The sequence below is a fragment of the Hyperolius riggenbachi genome, chromosome 1 (genome assembly GCF_040937935.1).
Source record: "Hyperolius riggenbachi isolate aHypRig1 chromosome 1, aHypRig1.pri, whole genome shotgun sequence".
In the NCBI taxonomy this organism is placed as follows: Eukaryota; Metazoa; Chordata; class Amphibia; order Anura; family Hyperoliidae; genus Hyperolius; species Hyperolius riggenbachi.
Genome location: NC_090646.1, coordinates 536,353,178 through 536,371,754, shown reverse-complemented (window position 1 = coordinate 536,371,754; position 18,577 = coordinate 536,353,178). Strand labels below are relative to the sequence as shown.

Genomic DNA, 18,577 nt, shown 5'->3' with positions numbered 1-18,577 from the left:
GAACAAACATGCCTCAATTCACTAAGCCCTGCTCGGTAAGTGTCATTTACCAGTGTGGAGCAGCTCAGCGGGCAAGCAGGGAGCTGTGTGTCTGAGTCTGACTCTGAGGTTTTCTGTCCAATGCAGCCTGTCCTCCCTTTAGATGTGCTGCAGCCACCGGGAGGAGCACTTCTGTATGCTAGAATACAGATAAACACATCTAAAGGGATGCAGGAAAGTCCTCCGAATTGTCAGCTTCCTCTGCTTTGATACAGTGAAAGACCTACCCGATACCCCTTCGCATCAAATCACAGTGAGAATCAGGCTGTGTAGCTCTCCCTATTGGCTGCCTGGCTTTCCCCAAAGGCGGTCTGTCAAATTTACCGCACAGAGACAGAATGGGGAGAGCCAGTTGTTGGCTGCTATGGGCTGAAGAAAAATACCGAACACGTTTGCCCGGTAAATTAAATGCGGAAATCTTTGTGATCTTGACATTTCTTGACATTTCCTGAGGTAATTACCGCACAAGTCAGTAATTTACCTCACTAGTCGGGAACTCTGATTTTTTTTTGTGTGGTGATAGGGTTAGTGAATTATAATTTGGGAAGGTTATCGGTAAAATCAGCTGTTTTCAGCATTACCGAATGCTTTGTGAATAGAGCCCATAGGATGTTTCTCTCCTTTTGAAAAAGCAGCTTGGATTTCGCGAAACTAGTGGGGCTATATAGGGCGAGATTCCTTCATCCTTGCCACCACTGCATATAGTTCTTATCCGCTCCAGTGTGCTTGATCCTATATTCTCAGCCCGGGTTATGTATTTTACTTTTTTTCCTGATGCTCACTGTTGTGTTTTCCCACTGATATGCTGCTTCACTTGGATCTTCTTCGCTTTGTAGTCACTTTGGTTGTTCCAGTTTTCAATTCACTTTGTTTAGTTTATTTCATTTTCCTTTTTTGATTCTAACTGTGCTTGTATTTATTGTTGACATACCTGAATTTCCTTTGCACTGCACTTCATGCACTAAAACTCAGGTTCTATCAAATGAGCTGGATACTGAGGCTGATTTGATATATATTGCTGATAATGATCGCAAATTACATAGCCATGGGCGTAGGGCCCGTGGTCGCAGCGGTCGCCTTGGCGACTGGGCCCGGCTCCTGAGGAGGCGGGGGAGGGGCCCGGGGGGCCCATCTCCGTTTGGAGGGCCATGCGACCGTGCGCGCTGGTAGGAGGGAGCCGCAGCCGCAGGGAGGGCAGCCCGACCTTTCCCTCCCTTCCTCAGATGCAGAGTGCAGCTCACGGAAGCGCTGTAGGCAGAACTCACCTCCCTGCGTTCCACTCGCCGCTGATCTCCTCTCTGGCTGGCTCTGCATAGTTACACACGCAGCTTCCGGCTAAACAGGAAGCTGCGTGTGTAAGCATCTATGCAGAGCCAGCCAGAGAGGAGATCAGCGGCGATTGGAACCAGGGACGGAGGTGAGTTCTGCCTACAGCGCTTCCGTGAGCCGCTCACTCTGCATCTGAGGGGGGGGGGCCCCGGGGAGAGGAAGGGAGGGAGAGGTCGGGCTGCCCTCCCCGCGGCTGCGGCCCCCCCTCCATTATGGGGACGGGGCACCTACCTACCTACCCTATCCTGGGGGGCAGCTACCTAATCTATCCTGGGGGGCACCTACCTAATCTAACCTATACTGGGGGGCACCTACCTAATCTATCCTGGGGGGCAGCTACCTAATCTATCCTGGGGGGCAGCTACCTAATCTAACCTAATCCTGGGGGGCAGCTACCTAATCTATCCTGGGGGGCAGCTACCTAATCTATCCTGGGGGGCACCTACCTAATCTAACCTATACTGGGGGGCACCTACCTAATCTATCCTGGGGGCAGCTACCTAATCTATCCTGGGGGGCAGCTACCTAATCTAACCTAATCCTGGGGGGCAGCTACCTAATCGAACCTGTACTGGGGGGCACCTACCTAATCCTGGGGGGCAGCTACCTAATCTATTCTGGGGGGCAGCTACCTAATCTAACCTATACTGGGGGGTACCTACCTAATCTATCCTGGGGTAGCTACCTAATCTATCCTGGGGGCAGCTACCTAATCTATCCTGGGGGGCAGCTACCTAATCTATCCTGGGGGGCAGCTACCTAATCTATCCTGGGGGGCACCTACCTATTCTAACCTAATCCTGGGGGGCAGCTACCTAATCTATCCTGGGGGGCAGCTAACTAATCTATCCTGGGGGGCAGCTACCTCATCTAACCTATACTGGGGGGCACCTACCTAATCTATCCTGGGGGCAGCTACCTAATCTATCCTGGGGGGCAGCTACCTAATCTAACCTATACTGGGGGGCACCTACCTAATCTAACCTATACTAGGGGGCACCAACCTAATCTAATTTATACTGGGGGCACCTACTTATCTAACCTATACTGGGGGCACTTACTTATCTAACCTGTATTGGGGGCACCTAGCTAGCCTATACAGGTGGCAACTAAACTGGCTACCTATATTGGAGGCACCTACCTAACTAACCTATACTGGGGGCACCTACCTATCTAACCTACGCTGGGGGCAACTATTCTGGCTACCTATATTAGAGGCACCCACTTAGCTAACCTGTACTGGGGGCACCTATCTATCTAACCTATACCGGCGGCGCCTGCCTATCTCACCTATACCGGGGGCAACTATACTGGCTTACCTATGCCTGACTACCTATACTGGGGGTACCTATAGCTGGCTATAGGGATTTTGATATGTGTGTGCATCCGTCGGGTGTTGCCGGGGGAGGGGGGGCTGTTGTTGCCGGGGGGGGGGGGCCCACATCCAGATTCCGCATCGGGGCCCAGAGGTTTGTAGCTACGCCACTGTACATAGCAATATGGGCTGAAAAAAAACATGTTCAGGAAATTCAACCTCTCTGTACCTTACAGAAAACCCGATCCTCCATGACCATTCTGCTGCCAGCTGGGACCCTCTTCATCTTTGTGGCTGGGCTCCCCGCCATGTACAAGTGTGGCAACACTGCACAGGTACCAGAAGGGCTTGTGCTTGCCCAGTAGTACGGGGCCAATCATGCACCAAAGAAAAAGCCATGCATGAAGACCTGCGTGCTGCCTACATGGAGGGGAGCACAGCCGTCCTGGCTGGTAGCGGTACAGTCAAGGAGGATTGGGGAAGCCTCTGGAGCCAAGGCTCAGCACAGGAACAGAGAGTCCCAACTCAGCAACAGGGGGGCTTAGGAAGACCAGGGATGCCTCAGTAATATTCAGAGGCTTCCCTCTACTGAGAACAGTATCTCACTTCTCACTACAGGTACCCTTTAAGCCTTGTACACTAGACTTATAATCATGTATTATTCTTAAGTCCTTCTCCAAGTATGATCATTGATAAGCCTAGATGGATGCCTTTTAGTTATATGCTGCTATGCCACTAGCATGGACAAGATGCACATCCCTACGTGTATTAACAATACATTTAATCTCCATGTGACTAGCTTTATCCCCAGCTGTCAATATATCAGTGTAGAATGTCACCATCCTGTTGACTGTTGATAATTCAACATAGTTTTGTATAATTTGCAAGCATGACAACATTACTTTCTATTTCATCTACTAGGGCATTAATAAATACATTAAAGAGAACAGGACCCAGTACTGACTCTTGTGGAACCACACTGTTTACAGCTGCCCATTTTGAGTATGACAAGTTACAATAAACATTTCAACTCTGGCAGATTAATGTGGACAACAATTGGCAATGGGTAGCAGGGTCAGACAGTATACACACAGGCCACTGGCAGAACTGTTTGAAACTTTGGGAGACATTGTTACCTATTTGTCCCATATGTATAGGACCCTTAAAACACTAGATTATAATTCCGATTATTCTGCTTTACTCTGACATAATAGATCCATTTGGTCTAAATTTCTTGCACACGACCAGAACCTGTTTGGATGAGAAATTACTTGATTTAACTTGCCAAAATGACTTATAAAGAGGCTCTGATTCATCATACATTATGTGTACATGCATTACTGATTTTTGCCATGTTTCAAGATACTGGCATGCCACTGCCATTGTTTAACCACTTCAGCCTTCAGTATATTTTCACCTTATGCATCCAAGCAATTTTTACTTTTCAGCACTCCTCCCATTCATGCGCCAATAACTAGATCTAAATGATCTATATCTTGTTTTTTCCGCCACTAATTAGGCTTTTTGGTGGTGGTATTTGTTTTCAGTAATTACTTTATTTTCTATACATTTTTAAATGGAAAAACTAGTAAAAAATGAAAAAAAACTTTTTTATCCAATTCAATACCCTATAGTTTTAAAATAAATAATGCTATTCTAGAGAAAACACACACATTTAATTTGCCCATTTGTCCTGGTAATGCCAACATTTAAATGTTGTCTCTAGTGTTATGTATGGGGGTAATATATCATTTGGAAGTTAAGGTGTATTTTTTTCTATGTTGTGTTTCTTGTCTTCACATTGTACCCTAGCAATAATTACAAGCCCTTGTTTGCAAAAATAACGTTAAAATACCCTCTTGGTATACATATTAAAAAAGTCCCTAAGGTAACAATTTATGTATTCTGTTATGAATTCTGTCACATTGGGCTAGTCAAAAGTGGGTGTTTTGTAAGCTACCAACTCGTTTGATCAAAAAAACCTAACCATTACACTTTCACCATGCTTCACAGTTGGTATGAGGTTCCTTTCCTGTGAATGTTGTGTTTTGTGCATGCCAAAAGTCCTCTGCTTTGGGGTCTGAATGATTCAATTTTAGACTCATACGTCCGTAAAAGATTATTCCAGAAGTGTTTATCTGTCTGTGTTCTCTTGGAAAAATCAGACATGTGTATATACCTTTAGACAGCAAGCTGGGCATGTTGGCAGTTGTTCTGAAAGTCCTCCTCTTGTAGACTATTTTCTGGACAGTGGAGTGGCTAAATTAAAATTCTCTTGAGATCTTTTTAAATCCCTTTACCAGACAAAAGACTTGTACACACATTCCAACCTGCATGATAGTTGGGCAGGTTGTTCTACCCATTGGATCTGGCAAACAACCTGTTATCAGTTGGTCGTCTGGTTGTTTGCCAGCCGTACACATGCCCAACAATCTTCCAACAGACGCATTTTAGATGCTGTTGTTGGGGCGTGTGTATGAGCATTTTATAAGCTGCTCTTGTTTGACCTCAGTTCTTTAGATCTCACCATGGTGTTCACTCTCACCTCAATAGTCAGGCACAAACTGAACTAAAAGTTTGAGGTTTAAATAGGGCAATCCTACTTTAAAATGCAGAGTAACACTCAGTCTTCCACTGGGGCCCATATGCAATTAACATTTTCTCCTGTGTTTTCTCCTAGGAGATATTTTTTCATCTTCTATTTAAAATACCTTTTCAGCACTTTGAAATTGAAAAAAGTAGAAGAAAAAGTACTATCAAAATTATTTTGAATATTTTATTGCTTGCTGTTTAAAGGACATTTTATAGAAAAGTTTGAAAATATCACCTAGGAGAAAACTCAGGAGAAAAAGTGAAGTTAAAAGTTTTCTTCTAGGAGATAATTTTTCAACTTATTTTTTTAAAATAACTTTTCAGCAATTTGCAATTGAAAAAATACTAAAAACTGATGAGGTGAAAAAGTACTTTCAAAATTATTTTAAGTATTTTCTTGCTCATTGGTTATTTAAAAGGCATTTTATTAGCAATGCATGAAAATATCACTTAGGAGAGAACACTTGAGAAAAAATGAATTGCATATGGGCCTCGGTGTCCTAACTGTACCTGTCATTGTATAATGTGAAATGTTTCTAATTGCTGCAAGTTTGTAGATGGCTGCAGCCTTTTGTTGTTGCCTACAACAATTCTTCTGCAGTGTGAGTAGTTCCACAGCCAACTGTGATAGCTAATTAAATTAAATTTTAAAAGCCAGAAAATGCATAGGGTTGTCCTAAATATTTGTCATAATGGTTCCTCTTATATTTGATCATTGTTCCTTTCTTTTGTAGACTCCCAGTTCAAGTCAAAATACTTCCATCATGACTTTGGAGAAGTTATGAAGAGGAAAAAGACATTCTGGAATTGCTTGTTTCCATTTTCCTGGACAATGGATGAAGAGGCTCTGCCTTCTACAATGTTGCCTACACTCAATGCATCGTATGGCTCCTCCATCACACTGGAGCAAAAGACCACATTTGCCTTTGTCATTTTATTGTTCATCATTTTGGGTGTCCTCATTGTTAGGTGTTTCAGGATTCTTCTTGACCCATACCGGAGTATGCCAACCTCGACCTGGGCGGACGGAGTGGATGGTCTGGAAAAAGGACAGTTTGACTATGCTCTTGCGTAGTGACCAAACCCCGACTGGGGCTGTTGTGAACTTTGCTAAATAGATTTAACCAAGATTTAAAAAAAAATCCAGAATATAGGGCTGTTAACCAAATATGCAGGCTATTAACAAGAACAGAGATTTTGCAGTGCTAGTACATATTCAAAGCGTCAGTGTTACAGGGACTATTTTTTTACGAAGATATTTCCATTGCTCTTTATGTTTCAAATATATATGTAGAGCACTGCTGCAAAATAAAACCCAAATGTACTGCATACTAAAGAACATATATTGTTCAGTATAATTCTAAATCATACACAAAATAAAATTCTGCACTACATACTTAAAGCTTATGACATACTATAGTGTAGATGTGCTACTTAATTTACATAAGGAAATAGTACTAAAATATTTGTGAGTGAGTGAGTTGTCAATCCTGTAACTTCTGAAAATGACTGTTAAATCAGATGCTACTCTCTAAATTTGCACTCTTGTCATTTCACATCACAATTTCTTTAGTGTACAGTAAGCTGGTATTGTGACTCATTTCAGACCTACATAGATAGCAGGCTCTCCTAGCAGTCTATTGCCAAGTCAGCTCTAGAATCTTCTAAAACCTACATTTCAACCATTCATAGTTCAGGAAAGTGTCAACCCATCTGCCAGCTCGTTACTGCTCCTTGTGTCCCCACAGGTGGAATTCATTAAAGAACAACTATCAAAGTAATCACTTATTCTTAAACCGCACAAAAGAATCACCTATGAATTGTAATAAAGGAGAGAGGCAGTGACATGCTTTATTTAGTTTTCGAATATGGTATCCCATAAAGATACTGAGGCTGCTGGGCTCTGGAATAATCCATCAACATAGGTGATGGGTAGCAGAGAGTGGAATAATATATTTGCAGCCTCCCCATCGCATAGCGTGTTCCGAATCACGCGACCACAGCTACAAGGTAGTATAAGGAGCCAGCAAATAGTCTGTTAAAGGAGCAGCACTCTTGCTCCAGAGGTCAGCTACCGTACATGCGCGCGAACAGAGAAGTGTAAACAGATGTTTGCCGCTGACATACAACAGCAAACTAGAGCTGACGGAGGTAGGAGAAATTTAGAATAGGTGGGCAAGGATTATATTATATTTGTATATAGGCAGCAACAACCGGTAGCCTATATTCTAATTCTTGCCTGCCTATTTATATTCTAAACTTCCCCTCAGTCGGCTCTAGTTTGCTGTTGTCAGTGGCAGACAGACATCTGATTATGCTGTTCACATTAGGTAGCTCACATCGTGAGTGAGAGTGCCGTTCCTTTAATAAACTACTTGCTGGCCAGACTAGGAGCAAGAGTTGTTGTCTCTTGCTCTCCTGCTATCTTGTAGTGGTGGTCATATGATTTTGATTGCGTTGTGGGGTGCGGTAGACTACTTATAGATTATTCCACTTTTTGTTTCCTTGAGCAGCATCCCCTGTGAACATAGACTATTCCTCAGTCTGGCACATTCAGTATCTTGATGGGATGTCATTTTTCTGCCATATTAGAACAAAAGCCTGTTACTACCTCTGTCCTTTATTACAATTTGTAGGTGATTCATTTCTGGGGTTGATTACTTTAAAAGTTGTCTTTTAAGTTCATTTCCCTGTGACACAAAGGAATCAAATCTGAGGCTGCTCATGTTGTTATGAGTGAAGGAAATGGAGAAATCAGTAAATACCCGACAAAGGCTTTATTTTTGCTTTACTCTGTCTAAAATATTCTCTACTGCTGTTTCTGTCTCCTGCTAAGACATTTAGTAGACGCCTATCTGGATAGGAAGTGAAGAAATGTCTCTCCAACTGGAAAAATAACAGCAACAAAAATCTAAAAGTGTTTTTAAGCATTTTCCAGTCCATTCAAAATGTGGGTAAAAGGGTTTTTTAAAGAGTTTGGCTTGAGGGACTGTACTGTAAATAACTGAATAAAAATGCTTATTTTTTACAGTATTCATTTATAATTTATTTATTCAATGTCTACCCAATGTAAAATCTTACTTTACATGGTAATTTAGATCTTTACGTCTGGCCCCCCGTGAAGTGAGCAGGAACATCACATAATCTCCCAGAGTGCTCTGGGGAGAGGACTGCATGGTATCATAGCCTAGGCTAAACATTATTGGGAGGATGGGGTTGCAAACCAATACACAGCAATGTAAAGGTATAAAAAGCATGTCTGATAATGAAACCAGGATAATTCAAGTAAAAAATGGTTATCCTGAATAATTTACTAGTTTCTAGTACATGTCATTAGCGTTCCTCTTTAATTGTGTTTAAGGGCCCATTAACACAAACCTAAAGTGAGAATACAATCTTGATTACCATTTCCATGTAATATGAGGGACTTATTCAAGTAGCCATTCAAGATATATTCACTCAGTTTACCCTTCTACTACTACGTAAATTAGGTAAGATTGTAGCTTATATAATCGATTAGTCTAAATAATGAAGGGCTTCATGCCCACAGACGCAATTTTGTTCTTGACAAATGAATAATGGTAGTGGTGATAATAAAAGTAATGCAACCCCATTTCTAAAAACAGAATGTGATAATTTGCTAATCATTCAAACCATATAATTCAATGAAGATAATACTGACAGATTGAAGCATAAAAGACTTGAAAATCTGTTGACGTTTTTTGAAAAATTTGGGAGGGGGCAATAAAAGACTGCAAAAATTCTTTAATGCTAGGGAAAAAAATTCTCACAAATAATTAGGTCACTTGGCCACCACAGGTCAGTAACATGGTTTAATATAAAAAGTTCATTCTAGAGAGTAGAGACGGTCAATGGGATTCTAATAGTTCCAACATGCATGAAAATGTAATGAAAACTTTATGCAGCTTGGAATTGGGCCAACAAATGTATTTTCTGTAGAATTTGATTGGTTACAAATGTAAGTTGTATACAATTTGCATACAACTCATAATTGTCAACATCCCATTGGCCACCATTGCTCTCTAAGTTGCATTGTTTATATCCCATACAAGAAAAATGCACCCAGATACTGCGCTCATACACATATACTAATAAAAACAGTAAACAATATTCCACCACAAGCATTAATTAACATTGGAATGTCTCTTCAAGACTAAAAGCCAATGGAGCGCTCCTCCTCAGTGTGTGCTTCACATATAGATGGACTTTTAAATAAACAGGTAGGCGCTCATAGAATGCTTGCACATAAATCCAACTTCTTTCAGACAGCTGGGGGGTCCCCCATTCAGGCATAGACTCACCAGATGTTGTGGCCTCCTGGGCCCGTATTCGCATCTGAGGTATTGCCCACCTCACAGCCTCACTGGCAATTCACCATCCGGATGTCTGCAGCTGTGTATATAAAAAATTACTCCACATTACGTAAAAGCGTAGGGAGTTTATTGTATAAAAATTGCAAAAACAGCAATATACTAAAAAGCTTGTATTTCTTTAAAAATTACAAAACAGCCGATCGCCCTCTCTAGTTAACACACCAAGCCGCTATGACTGCGGAAGAGGGGATGCTATGAGTAAACTGCACTCAGCCAGGGTGTGGAATCTACCACTAACAGTAATCTGTTCCACCACATGGGGGAACGGATTACTGTTAGTGGTAGATTCCACAACCCTGGCTGAGTGCAGTTTACTCATAGCATCCCTTCTTGAGGCCAATACCTCAGACGTGAATACTGGCCTGAAAGGCCGCAACATCTGGTGAGTCTATGCCTGAAGGTGTGACCCCCCCAGCTGTCTGACTAAGAAGTTGTATTTATGTGCAAGCATTCTATGAGCGCCTACCTGTTTATTTAAAAGATTGTTTGTATCCCATCATTTTACTGATTGATCATCTTTACTAGAGTGGTTGATTTTCTCTCAAGCAAAGATGAAGCACAGACAAATAGTCTAACCATTCAAAAATAACATTCCTCAATATATACTGTAAAGATGGTATCTCTATACACAAGTAACATGGTTAAGCCAACATCGGATGGTTATGACCTCCAAGGCGTAAGATGGACCTAAGGTACATTCAAAAATTTAAATTACAACTCAACCATACAAAAAAGGGACCATGTTTGAAAATGATCCAGAAAATGAAACTGCCTTCTCTCTGAGCTCATTTAAGATGGGCTGAAACAAAATGAAAACTGTCCTGTGGTCTGTTGGATGCTTCTTGCAAATCCTGGGTGGACTGAAGAAATGGTGATGCTGCAATGCAGTAAACATACTCCTGGTATCAAGTTACAGTAAATTCAGCACAAGCACATATTTTCAAAGAATGGTGGTTCTCAATTTCAAAAATTGCTGTGTTGTCTATGTACTATTATCAGTTAATTATTATTATTATTTAGTATTTATATAGTGCTGACATCTTCCACAGCACTGTAAAGAGTACATAGCCTTGTCACTTAAATGTCTCTCAGAGGGGCTCACAATCTAATCCCTACCATAGTCATATGTCTATGTGTTGTGTAATGTACGTATCGTAGTCTAAGGCCAATTTTTTAGGGGGAAGCCAATTAACTTATCTGTATGCTTTTGAGATGTGGGAGGAAACCAGAGTACCAGGAGGAAACCCTCACAGCCACAGGGAGAACATACAAAATCTGTGCAAATAGTGCCCTAGCTGGGATTCGAACCGCAGACCTAGTGCTGATCACTACACCACAGTAGTAAGTAAAAACAGTTTTTAAATCATCACATTTTGCATTTATTTATATGTTGCAAATAATAATAATTTCATTCCAAAAATCAGTTTCCCTTTCTACTTAACACTTAGTGCCTTTAATTTGGTGTGGAAAACAGCAATGTGATGGCTCCTTGAACAGTTGTGCGTGACTTCCTGCAGGAGATACAAAAGAGTCCACATTGTTTTCTACCATATATTTTTGAGGATTTGTCTTTCTGTGAATTTTCATTTTATCATTAAATGAGATGTGTGATCTGCTGTCAGCTACAGAATGGCCTGTGTCCTAATCAACTTAACAGACTAAAAATACAAAATTCTTTTGACATCCCTAAATGGCAAACCTATGTTGACTCTATACTTTCACTGTTGCTACACCATAGTACAAAGCTGAATATTGTTTAGAATTGAAATATTTCTATTTTCTGTCAAAAATAAAAACATATTCCCATTTCTACTTCCTGTTTTAATCTTAACATCTGCTGAAGCCACTTGATGGGGCTTTGGAGAGACAAGAGCTTGGCGGGTGTCTGACATCACTGGAAACTGCAGAGTAAAACTGATTGTCACATGTTTGGGTGAGGAGAAGTAACAATTTGCTGCAAGTGTATTCATAGCACTGTTGATTGATGCTAACAATCATTGGTAACTCTGGTACCCGGGGGTGGATGATGACATTGAGGGCATTATGCAATACTCACAACTCCTTTGAACAAATAAGTGGCCATAGAATCACAAATAGGTAAGCCATTATTCCTGACCAAATCAGGAGTACAGCAAGAATTAAAATTATACCTACATTTGTAATATAGTTACAAATGACGTTCATAATCTGCCAATCTTTTGATTTTTTTTGGTCCTCTTTCATAAGACACAGCAGAGCCGGGACAAGGTCCTCCAGCACCCAAGGCTGAGACACCAAAGTGCGCCCTCCATCCCTCCCACCCCAGCCGTCACACACTGATTGCTATTAGATTAAGAGGCACCTCAGGGCCTCCAACACCTTAATCTCTAGTTATCTGGCTTGCAGTCACTGCCATGTATCCCCTATTCTTATTTCTCTCTGCTTCAAACACAATAGGGGAATGATAGCTGAGTGAGTTGTTCGCTCCCTCCTGCACTGAGGCTGGAGGCTCTCTCGCCTCACCTCGGCCCGGCCCTGAGACACAGGTCTAGGCTGAGAACTGACAGGAGATCTTAACCTTGCCAAGCATGGCCTACCGGTCCATGTGGTTCCCTCATTGATATTACTGTCCATATTAGGCTAAATCTGGGATAAATGAGATAAAAGTCTTTGAAAAATGAAAGATCAAATGCCAATTTTACCACCTCCATGTAAGTATGAGAGCTTATCTACAGTCTGTTCTATTAAGCTGAGTACACCAATCAGATAAAAATCTTTGCAAACTGAGGAATTAATCTGTTGCATAGGTTTCTCAGGGAAATTTGAAAGACTGATCTCTCTAAAGTTATATGTTGTACACATGCAAAAGATCAGTTCCTGCAAAAGATCAATTCTTGCAAAATGCTTTCATAGTCTATTTACTTCCTTTTCCCCCCGCACATCTGGAAATATCTGGAGATCTCATACACACCTTGTTTAACGGACAGTCATCTGCAGATCAGATCCACCAGGATGAATCTGAAAAACTGAGATATACATTTTTTGTATGTATCTTTTGTGAACTTTTTTTTACAAAGATTATCTGCAGATTTGTCTTTGATCTTTCATTCTTGAAATACTTGTGTCTTGTGTGTACCCAGCTTTAGTATTCAAAATCTGTTTGCCCTCATACTACACCACAGTGGTAGACACCTAATGTGCTCACAAACTTTACATCACCAACCATATTTGGCATTAGGTCTGAAGGTGGCCATACACTTATAGATTTGCAGCAGATTCGACCATCAAATAGATTTCTGTCAGATGCCTGTCAAGTCGAATCTGACAGGAATCTATCTAATGTGTGCCACACGCTAGGAACAGATTTCCATTCCAATAGATTTCAGAATGAAATCTATCGTAAATCGATCTAAATGCATTATTGGACCATTAGATCCAATGCAACTCTCATAAGAGATCATCTTTTACCTTTTGTTTTAAATAATTATCTGATCTGCAAAATTCCCTTTAAAGCATTTTTTTTTAATAAAGCCAGTGCTTTAAAATGAACTGTGCAGATCAAAGACTTTTGGTATTAGGACCCTGTTGCTACACAGGTAGGATCTTACACATTTCGTATTGCCTGTTCACAAGTGCTGTCCCTCCACATCTAGATTAAATAACTTTTCAGTACTCTGCACTTGAAAAAGTACCAGCAAGTTGGTGGAAAAGTACTGTTAAAATTATTCTAAATACTTTCTTGCTTGCTGGTGGCTTAAAAGGTATTTATTGATAAAGTTTCAAAAGATCACCTAGGAGAAAAAGGGAATTGAACAATAAAGTTTTCTCCCCAGTTTTCTTCTAGGAAATAATTTTTCAAATTAATTTTAACATAACTTTTGAGCACTATCAAAAGTATTTTGAGAATTGTTGTGTTTGCTGGCAGTTTTGCATTTTATTGACAACTTTAAAAAAGGAGACGCTTAGGAGAAAAAGTTAGTTACATATGGCCCCAGGGTCAATATGCAAGAAACTTTTCTCCTGAATTTTCCCCTAGGAGATAATTTTTCATCTTCTTAAAATAACTTTTCAACATTTTGCTATTGAAAAAGTACCAAGTTATAGTAGAAAAAGTACAGTACTGGTAATTTAAAAAGCATTTTATAGACAAGTTTGAAAATACCACCTAGAAGGAATCTCAAGAGAAAACGGCAAATGCATATGGGCCCAGTGCCCACATGCAACAAACTTTTTCTCCTTAGTTTTCTCCTAGGAGATAATTTTTATCTTCTATTTAGAATTACTTTTCATAACTTTTCTGTCAAAAAAGTACCAAAAAATAGGTGGAAAAGTACTGTATTATCAAAACTATTTTAAGTAGGTCCTAAAGTTACAGATTGCCCAGCAAGCTCATGGTGAACAGCATTTTAGTAAAAAGGCTTTTTGGTCCCTTTTAGCCCCTTACACACTCCTAGGAGTTTTGGTTTACCAAGAGCTTGCTAGGAAATACAGTGGGTTGCAAAAGTATTCGGCCCCCTTGAAGTTTTCCACATTTTGTCACATTACTGCCACAAAAATGCATCAATTTTATTGGAATTCCACGTGAAAGACCAATACAAAGTGGTGTACATGTGAGAAGTGGATCGAAAATCATACATGATTCCAAACATTTTTTACAAATAAATAACTGCAAAGTGGTGTGTGCGTAATTATTCGGCCCCCTGAGTCAATACTTTGTAGAGCCACCTTTTGCTGCAATTACAGCTGCCAGTCTTTTAGGGTATGCCTCTACCAGCTTTGCACATCTAGAGACTGAAATCCTTGCCCATTCTTCTTTGCAAAACAGCTCCAGCTCAGTCAGATTAGATGGACAGCGTTTGTGAACAGCAGTTTTCAGATCTTGCCACAGATTCTCGATTGGATTTAGATCTGGACTTTGACTGGGCCATTCTAACACATAGATATGTTTTGTTTTAAACCATTCCATTGTTGCCCTGGCTTTTTGTTTAGGGTCATTGTCCTGCTGGAAGGTGAACCTCTGCCCCAGTCTCAAGTCTTTTGCAGTCTCCAAGAGGTTTTCTTCCAAGTTTGCCCTGTATTTGGCTCCATCCATCTTCCCATCAACTCTGACCAGCTTCCCTGTCCCTGCTGAAGAGATACACCCCCCGAGCATGATGCTGCCACCACCATATTTGACAGTGGGGATGGTGTGTTCTGAGTGATGTGCAGTGTTAGCTTTCCGCCACACGCCACACGCTATGTTTTGCATTTTGGCCAAAAAGTTCCATTTTGGTCGCATCTGACCAGAGCACCTTCTTCCACATGGTTGCTGTGTCCCCCACATGGCTTGTGGCAAACTGCAAACGGGACTTCTTATGCTTTCCGTTAACAATGCCTTTCTTCTTGCCACTTTTCCATACAGGTCAACTTTGTACAGTGCATGACTAATAGTTGTCCTATGGACAGAGTCTCCCACCTGAGCTGTAGATCTCTGCAGCTCGTCCAGAGTCACCATGGGCCTCTTGACTACATTTCTGATCAGCGCTCTCCTTGTTCGGCCTGTGAGTTTAGGTGGACGGCTTTGTCTTGGTAGGTTTACAGTTGTGCCATACTCCTTCCATTTCTGAATGATCGCTTGAACAGTGCTCCTTGGGATGTTCAAGGCTTTGGAAATCTTTTTGTAGCCTAAGCCTGCTTCAAATTTCTCAATAACTTTATCCCTGACCTGTCTTGTGTGTTCTTTGGACTTCATGGTGTTGTTGCTCACAATATTCTCTTAGACAACCTCTGAGGCCCACACAGAGCAGCTGTATTTGTACTGACATTAGATTACACACAGGTGCACTCTATTTAGTCATTAGCACTCATCAGGCAATGTCTATATGCAACTGACTGCACTCAGATCAAAGGGGGCTGAATAATTACGCACACACCACTTTGCAGTTATTTATTTGTAAAAAAAAATATTGGAATCATGTATGATTTTCGTTCCACTTCTCATGTGTACACCACTTTGTATTGGTCTTTCATGTGGAAGTCCAATAAAATTGATTCATGTTTGTGGCAGTAATATGACAAAATGTGGAAAACTTCAAGGGGGCCGAATACTTTTGCAAGCCACTGTATGTAACAAAAGAGAGAATTAAGTTTCATGTTTACTGCAGACAAAAGGGTTAGAGACAAAAGATGTCTGTTATGCTGGGAATACACGGCTCGATTCTGAGCCATTTAGATGGCTCGATAGATATTCTCCAACATGTCCGATCTCCCGCCCGGTCGTTTCCGCGCTCGATTCCGCATGGGAAGATAAGAGAATTGCCTGCGGAATCGAGCGGGGATCGATCGGCGGGTGAATCGAGCGGCCAAATCGAGCCATGTATGCCCAGCATTATGTATCTTCTTTTGCAACAATATGGATATGTTAAGAAATATAGACATTCACTTGTTTATTGGATAGCAAGGTTACTGTAATTAAAAAGTCTTCAAGACGGAAAGACTTACTTTTGGTAAACAAGAGATGTAATAGCATTTGCTACAGCAGCAGTTGGGGTTCCATGCCAGCTGAGTGAACCGTTGATTTCAGCTATATTTATAAGCCACTCACACTGTTTTGCAGGAAGTGTTGCTGTCCAGAGGAAGACCTCTGCATGTCAAGAAGAACTAATGACCAGAGACAGAGAGAAATCTGATTAAATGGGCTGGCTCGACTCTGACTACCGAGGCTGCATGCACAATCTGTAATAAGTGATTGAAGCAAATGTATCAATAACTGTGCCTGTGCATACCAAATTCTAGTCATTTACATAGAACAATGTATTCCTCTTTTTTCCAACCTGTCTTTGTTGCTGCAGTCTAATACGAATTATATCTGAATACCTCTGAATACTCAATGCTGTATTAAGGGTAAAATGAAAATGATTTCTCTTATACAATGAAAATGAAAGACAAAATCAAAGTAACAGCAATCTCACAACAGTCTTCATATAAGTCAACATCCACAGTGTAGATCGATAAAAAGTACAATTTATATCCTGGTGCACCTTTGCCTTCTTAAAGAGAACCCGAGGCGGGGTTCTCACAACAAAATCCCCATACAGAGGCTGGCTCTGCCTATAGAGCCCAGCCTCTGTTGCTAATCAGATCCCCCCTAAATCCCCCCTGCGCTCAGTCAGACCCCATAAATTACAGCCGCGCTGCCGACACGCAGCGTGTCAGCAGCGGCTGTGTTTAGCTTCCTAACGTCAGTCTCCGCTCTCCCCCGCCTCTGTATCGCTCCAGTCCCTGCCCACCTCCCTTCCCTCCTCGCTGATTGGAGGGAAGGGACGCGGGCAGGGACCGGAGCTCTGCAGGAGGCAGGGGGAGCGCCGAGACTGACGTTAGGAAGGTAAATACAGCCGCACAGGGCGGCTGTGATTTATGGGGTCTGGCTAAGTGCAGGGGGCGATTTAGGGGGGATCTGATTAGCAACAGAGGCTGGGCTCGATAGGCAGAGCCAGCCTCTGTATGGGGATTTTATTGTGAGAACCCCGCCTCGGGTTCTCTTTAAAGACGTACATATAAACAGGGCGCCGGATATAGCTATTAGAATGGTGATGTCTAGCCTTAACCCCCCTGGGACTTAACCTTAACCTCCCTGGGACTTAACCTTAACCCCCATTGTGGTTCCTAGCCTTAATCCCCTGGCACCTAACCTTATCCCCACATGGTGGTGCCTTACCTTAGCCCCCCCTGGCCCTAGCCTTAACCCCCATGGTGGTGTCTAACTTTAGCCACCCAAGGCCTAACTTTAGTTAGGAGTTAAGGCTACTCACCAGCATGGAAGATCATGGTGGCGCCTAGCCTTTAGAGATGGCCAGAACGGTTCGCCGGCGAACAGTTCCCTGCGAACTTCCGGGGATTCGCGATCGCGGAGATCCGCAACTTTTCCGGAAGTTCAGTTTACCCCCACAGTGCATCATGAGGGCCAACTTTGACCCTCTACATCACAGTCAGCAGGCACATTGTAGCCAATCAGGCTACACTCCCTCCTGGAGCCACTCCCCCCTTATAAAAGGCAGGCAGCGTCAGTCTTTGGACTCGTGTGCCTGCATTAATTAGAGAAGGGCAAGCTGCTGCAGACTCTCATAGGGAAAGCTTAGTTAGGCTTTTGTAGGCTTGTTAGCTTGCTCCTTGCTGATTCTTATTGCTAAAAAAACAGCCCTCAACAGCTCTTTTGAGAGCTAATCTTGTTCTTGTGATCTTTTGTGTGTGTGTGTGTGTGTGTGTCCCACAGATACTTGTGTTGCATAGACAGCCTTGGTAATTCCTACTGCCACTGCCAGGCCCAGCACATTCAGTGACTACCTGTGTGTGTGACAGGTGCACATTGTAATACCCATCACTGCATATACCTACCTACCTGTTGTTCACAGTGCACCCACCTACCTACGTGAGTGCACGCAGTGTCACTGTGCCTGTCCGGTACCTGTCTGTGTGTGACAGGTGCACATTGAAATACCCATCACTGCATATACCTACCTGTTGTTCACAGTGCACCCACCTACCTACGTGAGCACACGCAGTGTCACTGTGCCTTTCCGGTACATGTCTGTGTGTGACAGGTGCACATTGTAATACCCATCACTGCATATACCTACCTACCTGTTGTTCACTGTGCACCCACCTACTTACGTGAGCACACGCAGTGTCACTGTGCCTGTCCAGTACCTGTCTGTGTGTGACAGGTGCACATTGTAATACCCATCATTGCATATACCTACCTGTTGTGTTCAGTGCACCCACCTACCTACGTGAGTGCATGTAGTATGATATACCACTCCGTGCATACCTGTTAACTGCACCTGTGTGACTGCACATTGTATTAGTCAAGTCAGTACATACCTTTCACTTCATCCCCCCCAATATGGACAAAACAAAAGGCAGAGGCAGGCCACCTGGCAGGTCTGTTCGA

The 18,577-nt window shown here is 42.1% G+C and overlaps 1 protein-coding gene across 3 annotated transcripts in view; it reads left to right on the top strand.

Moving 5' to 3' along the window:
- Positions 1 to 9,537, top strand: part of CTXN3 (cortexin 3) — a 105,219-nt gene extending 95,682 nt beyond the window's left edge. For all 3 annotated transcript variants that reach the window (XM_068271649.1, XM_068271650.1, XM_068271648.1), the window contains exon 2: positions 6,010 to 9,537. In XM_068271649.1, the coding sequence (XP_068127750.1) occupies positions 6,057 to 6,350 (294 nt within the window). In that variant the 5' untranslated portion in view covers positions 6,010 to 6,056 and the 3' untranslated portion in view covers positions 6,351 to 9,537. The remainder of the gene's footprint in view (positions 1 to 6,009) is intronic.
- Positions 9,538 to 18,577: the final 9,040 nt, after the last annotated feature.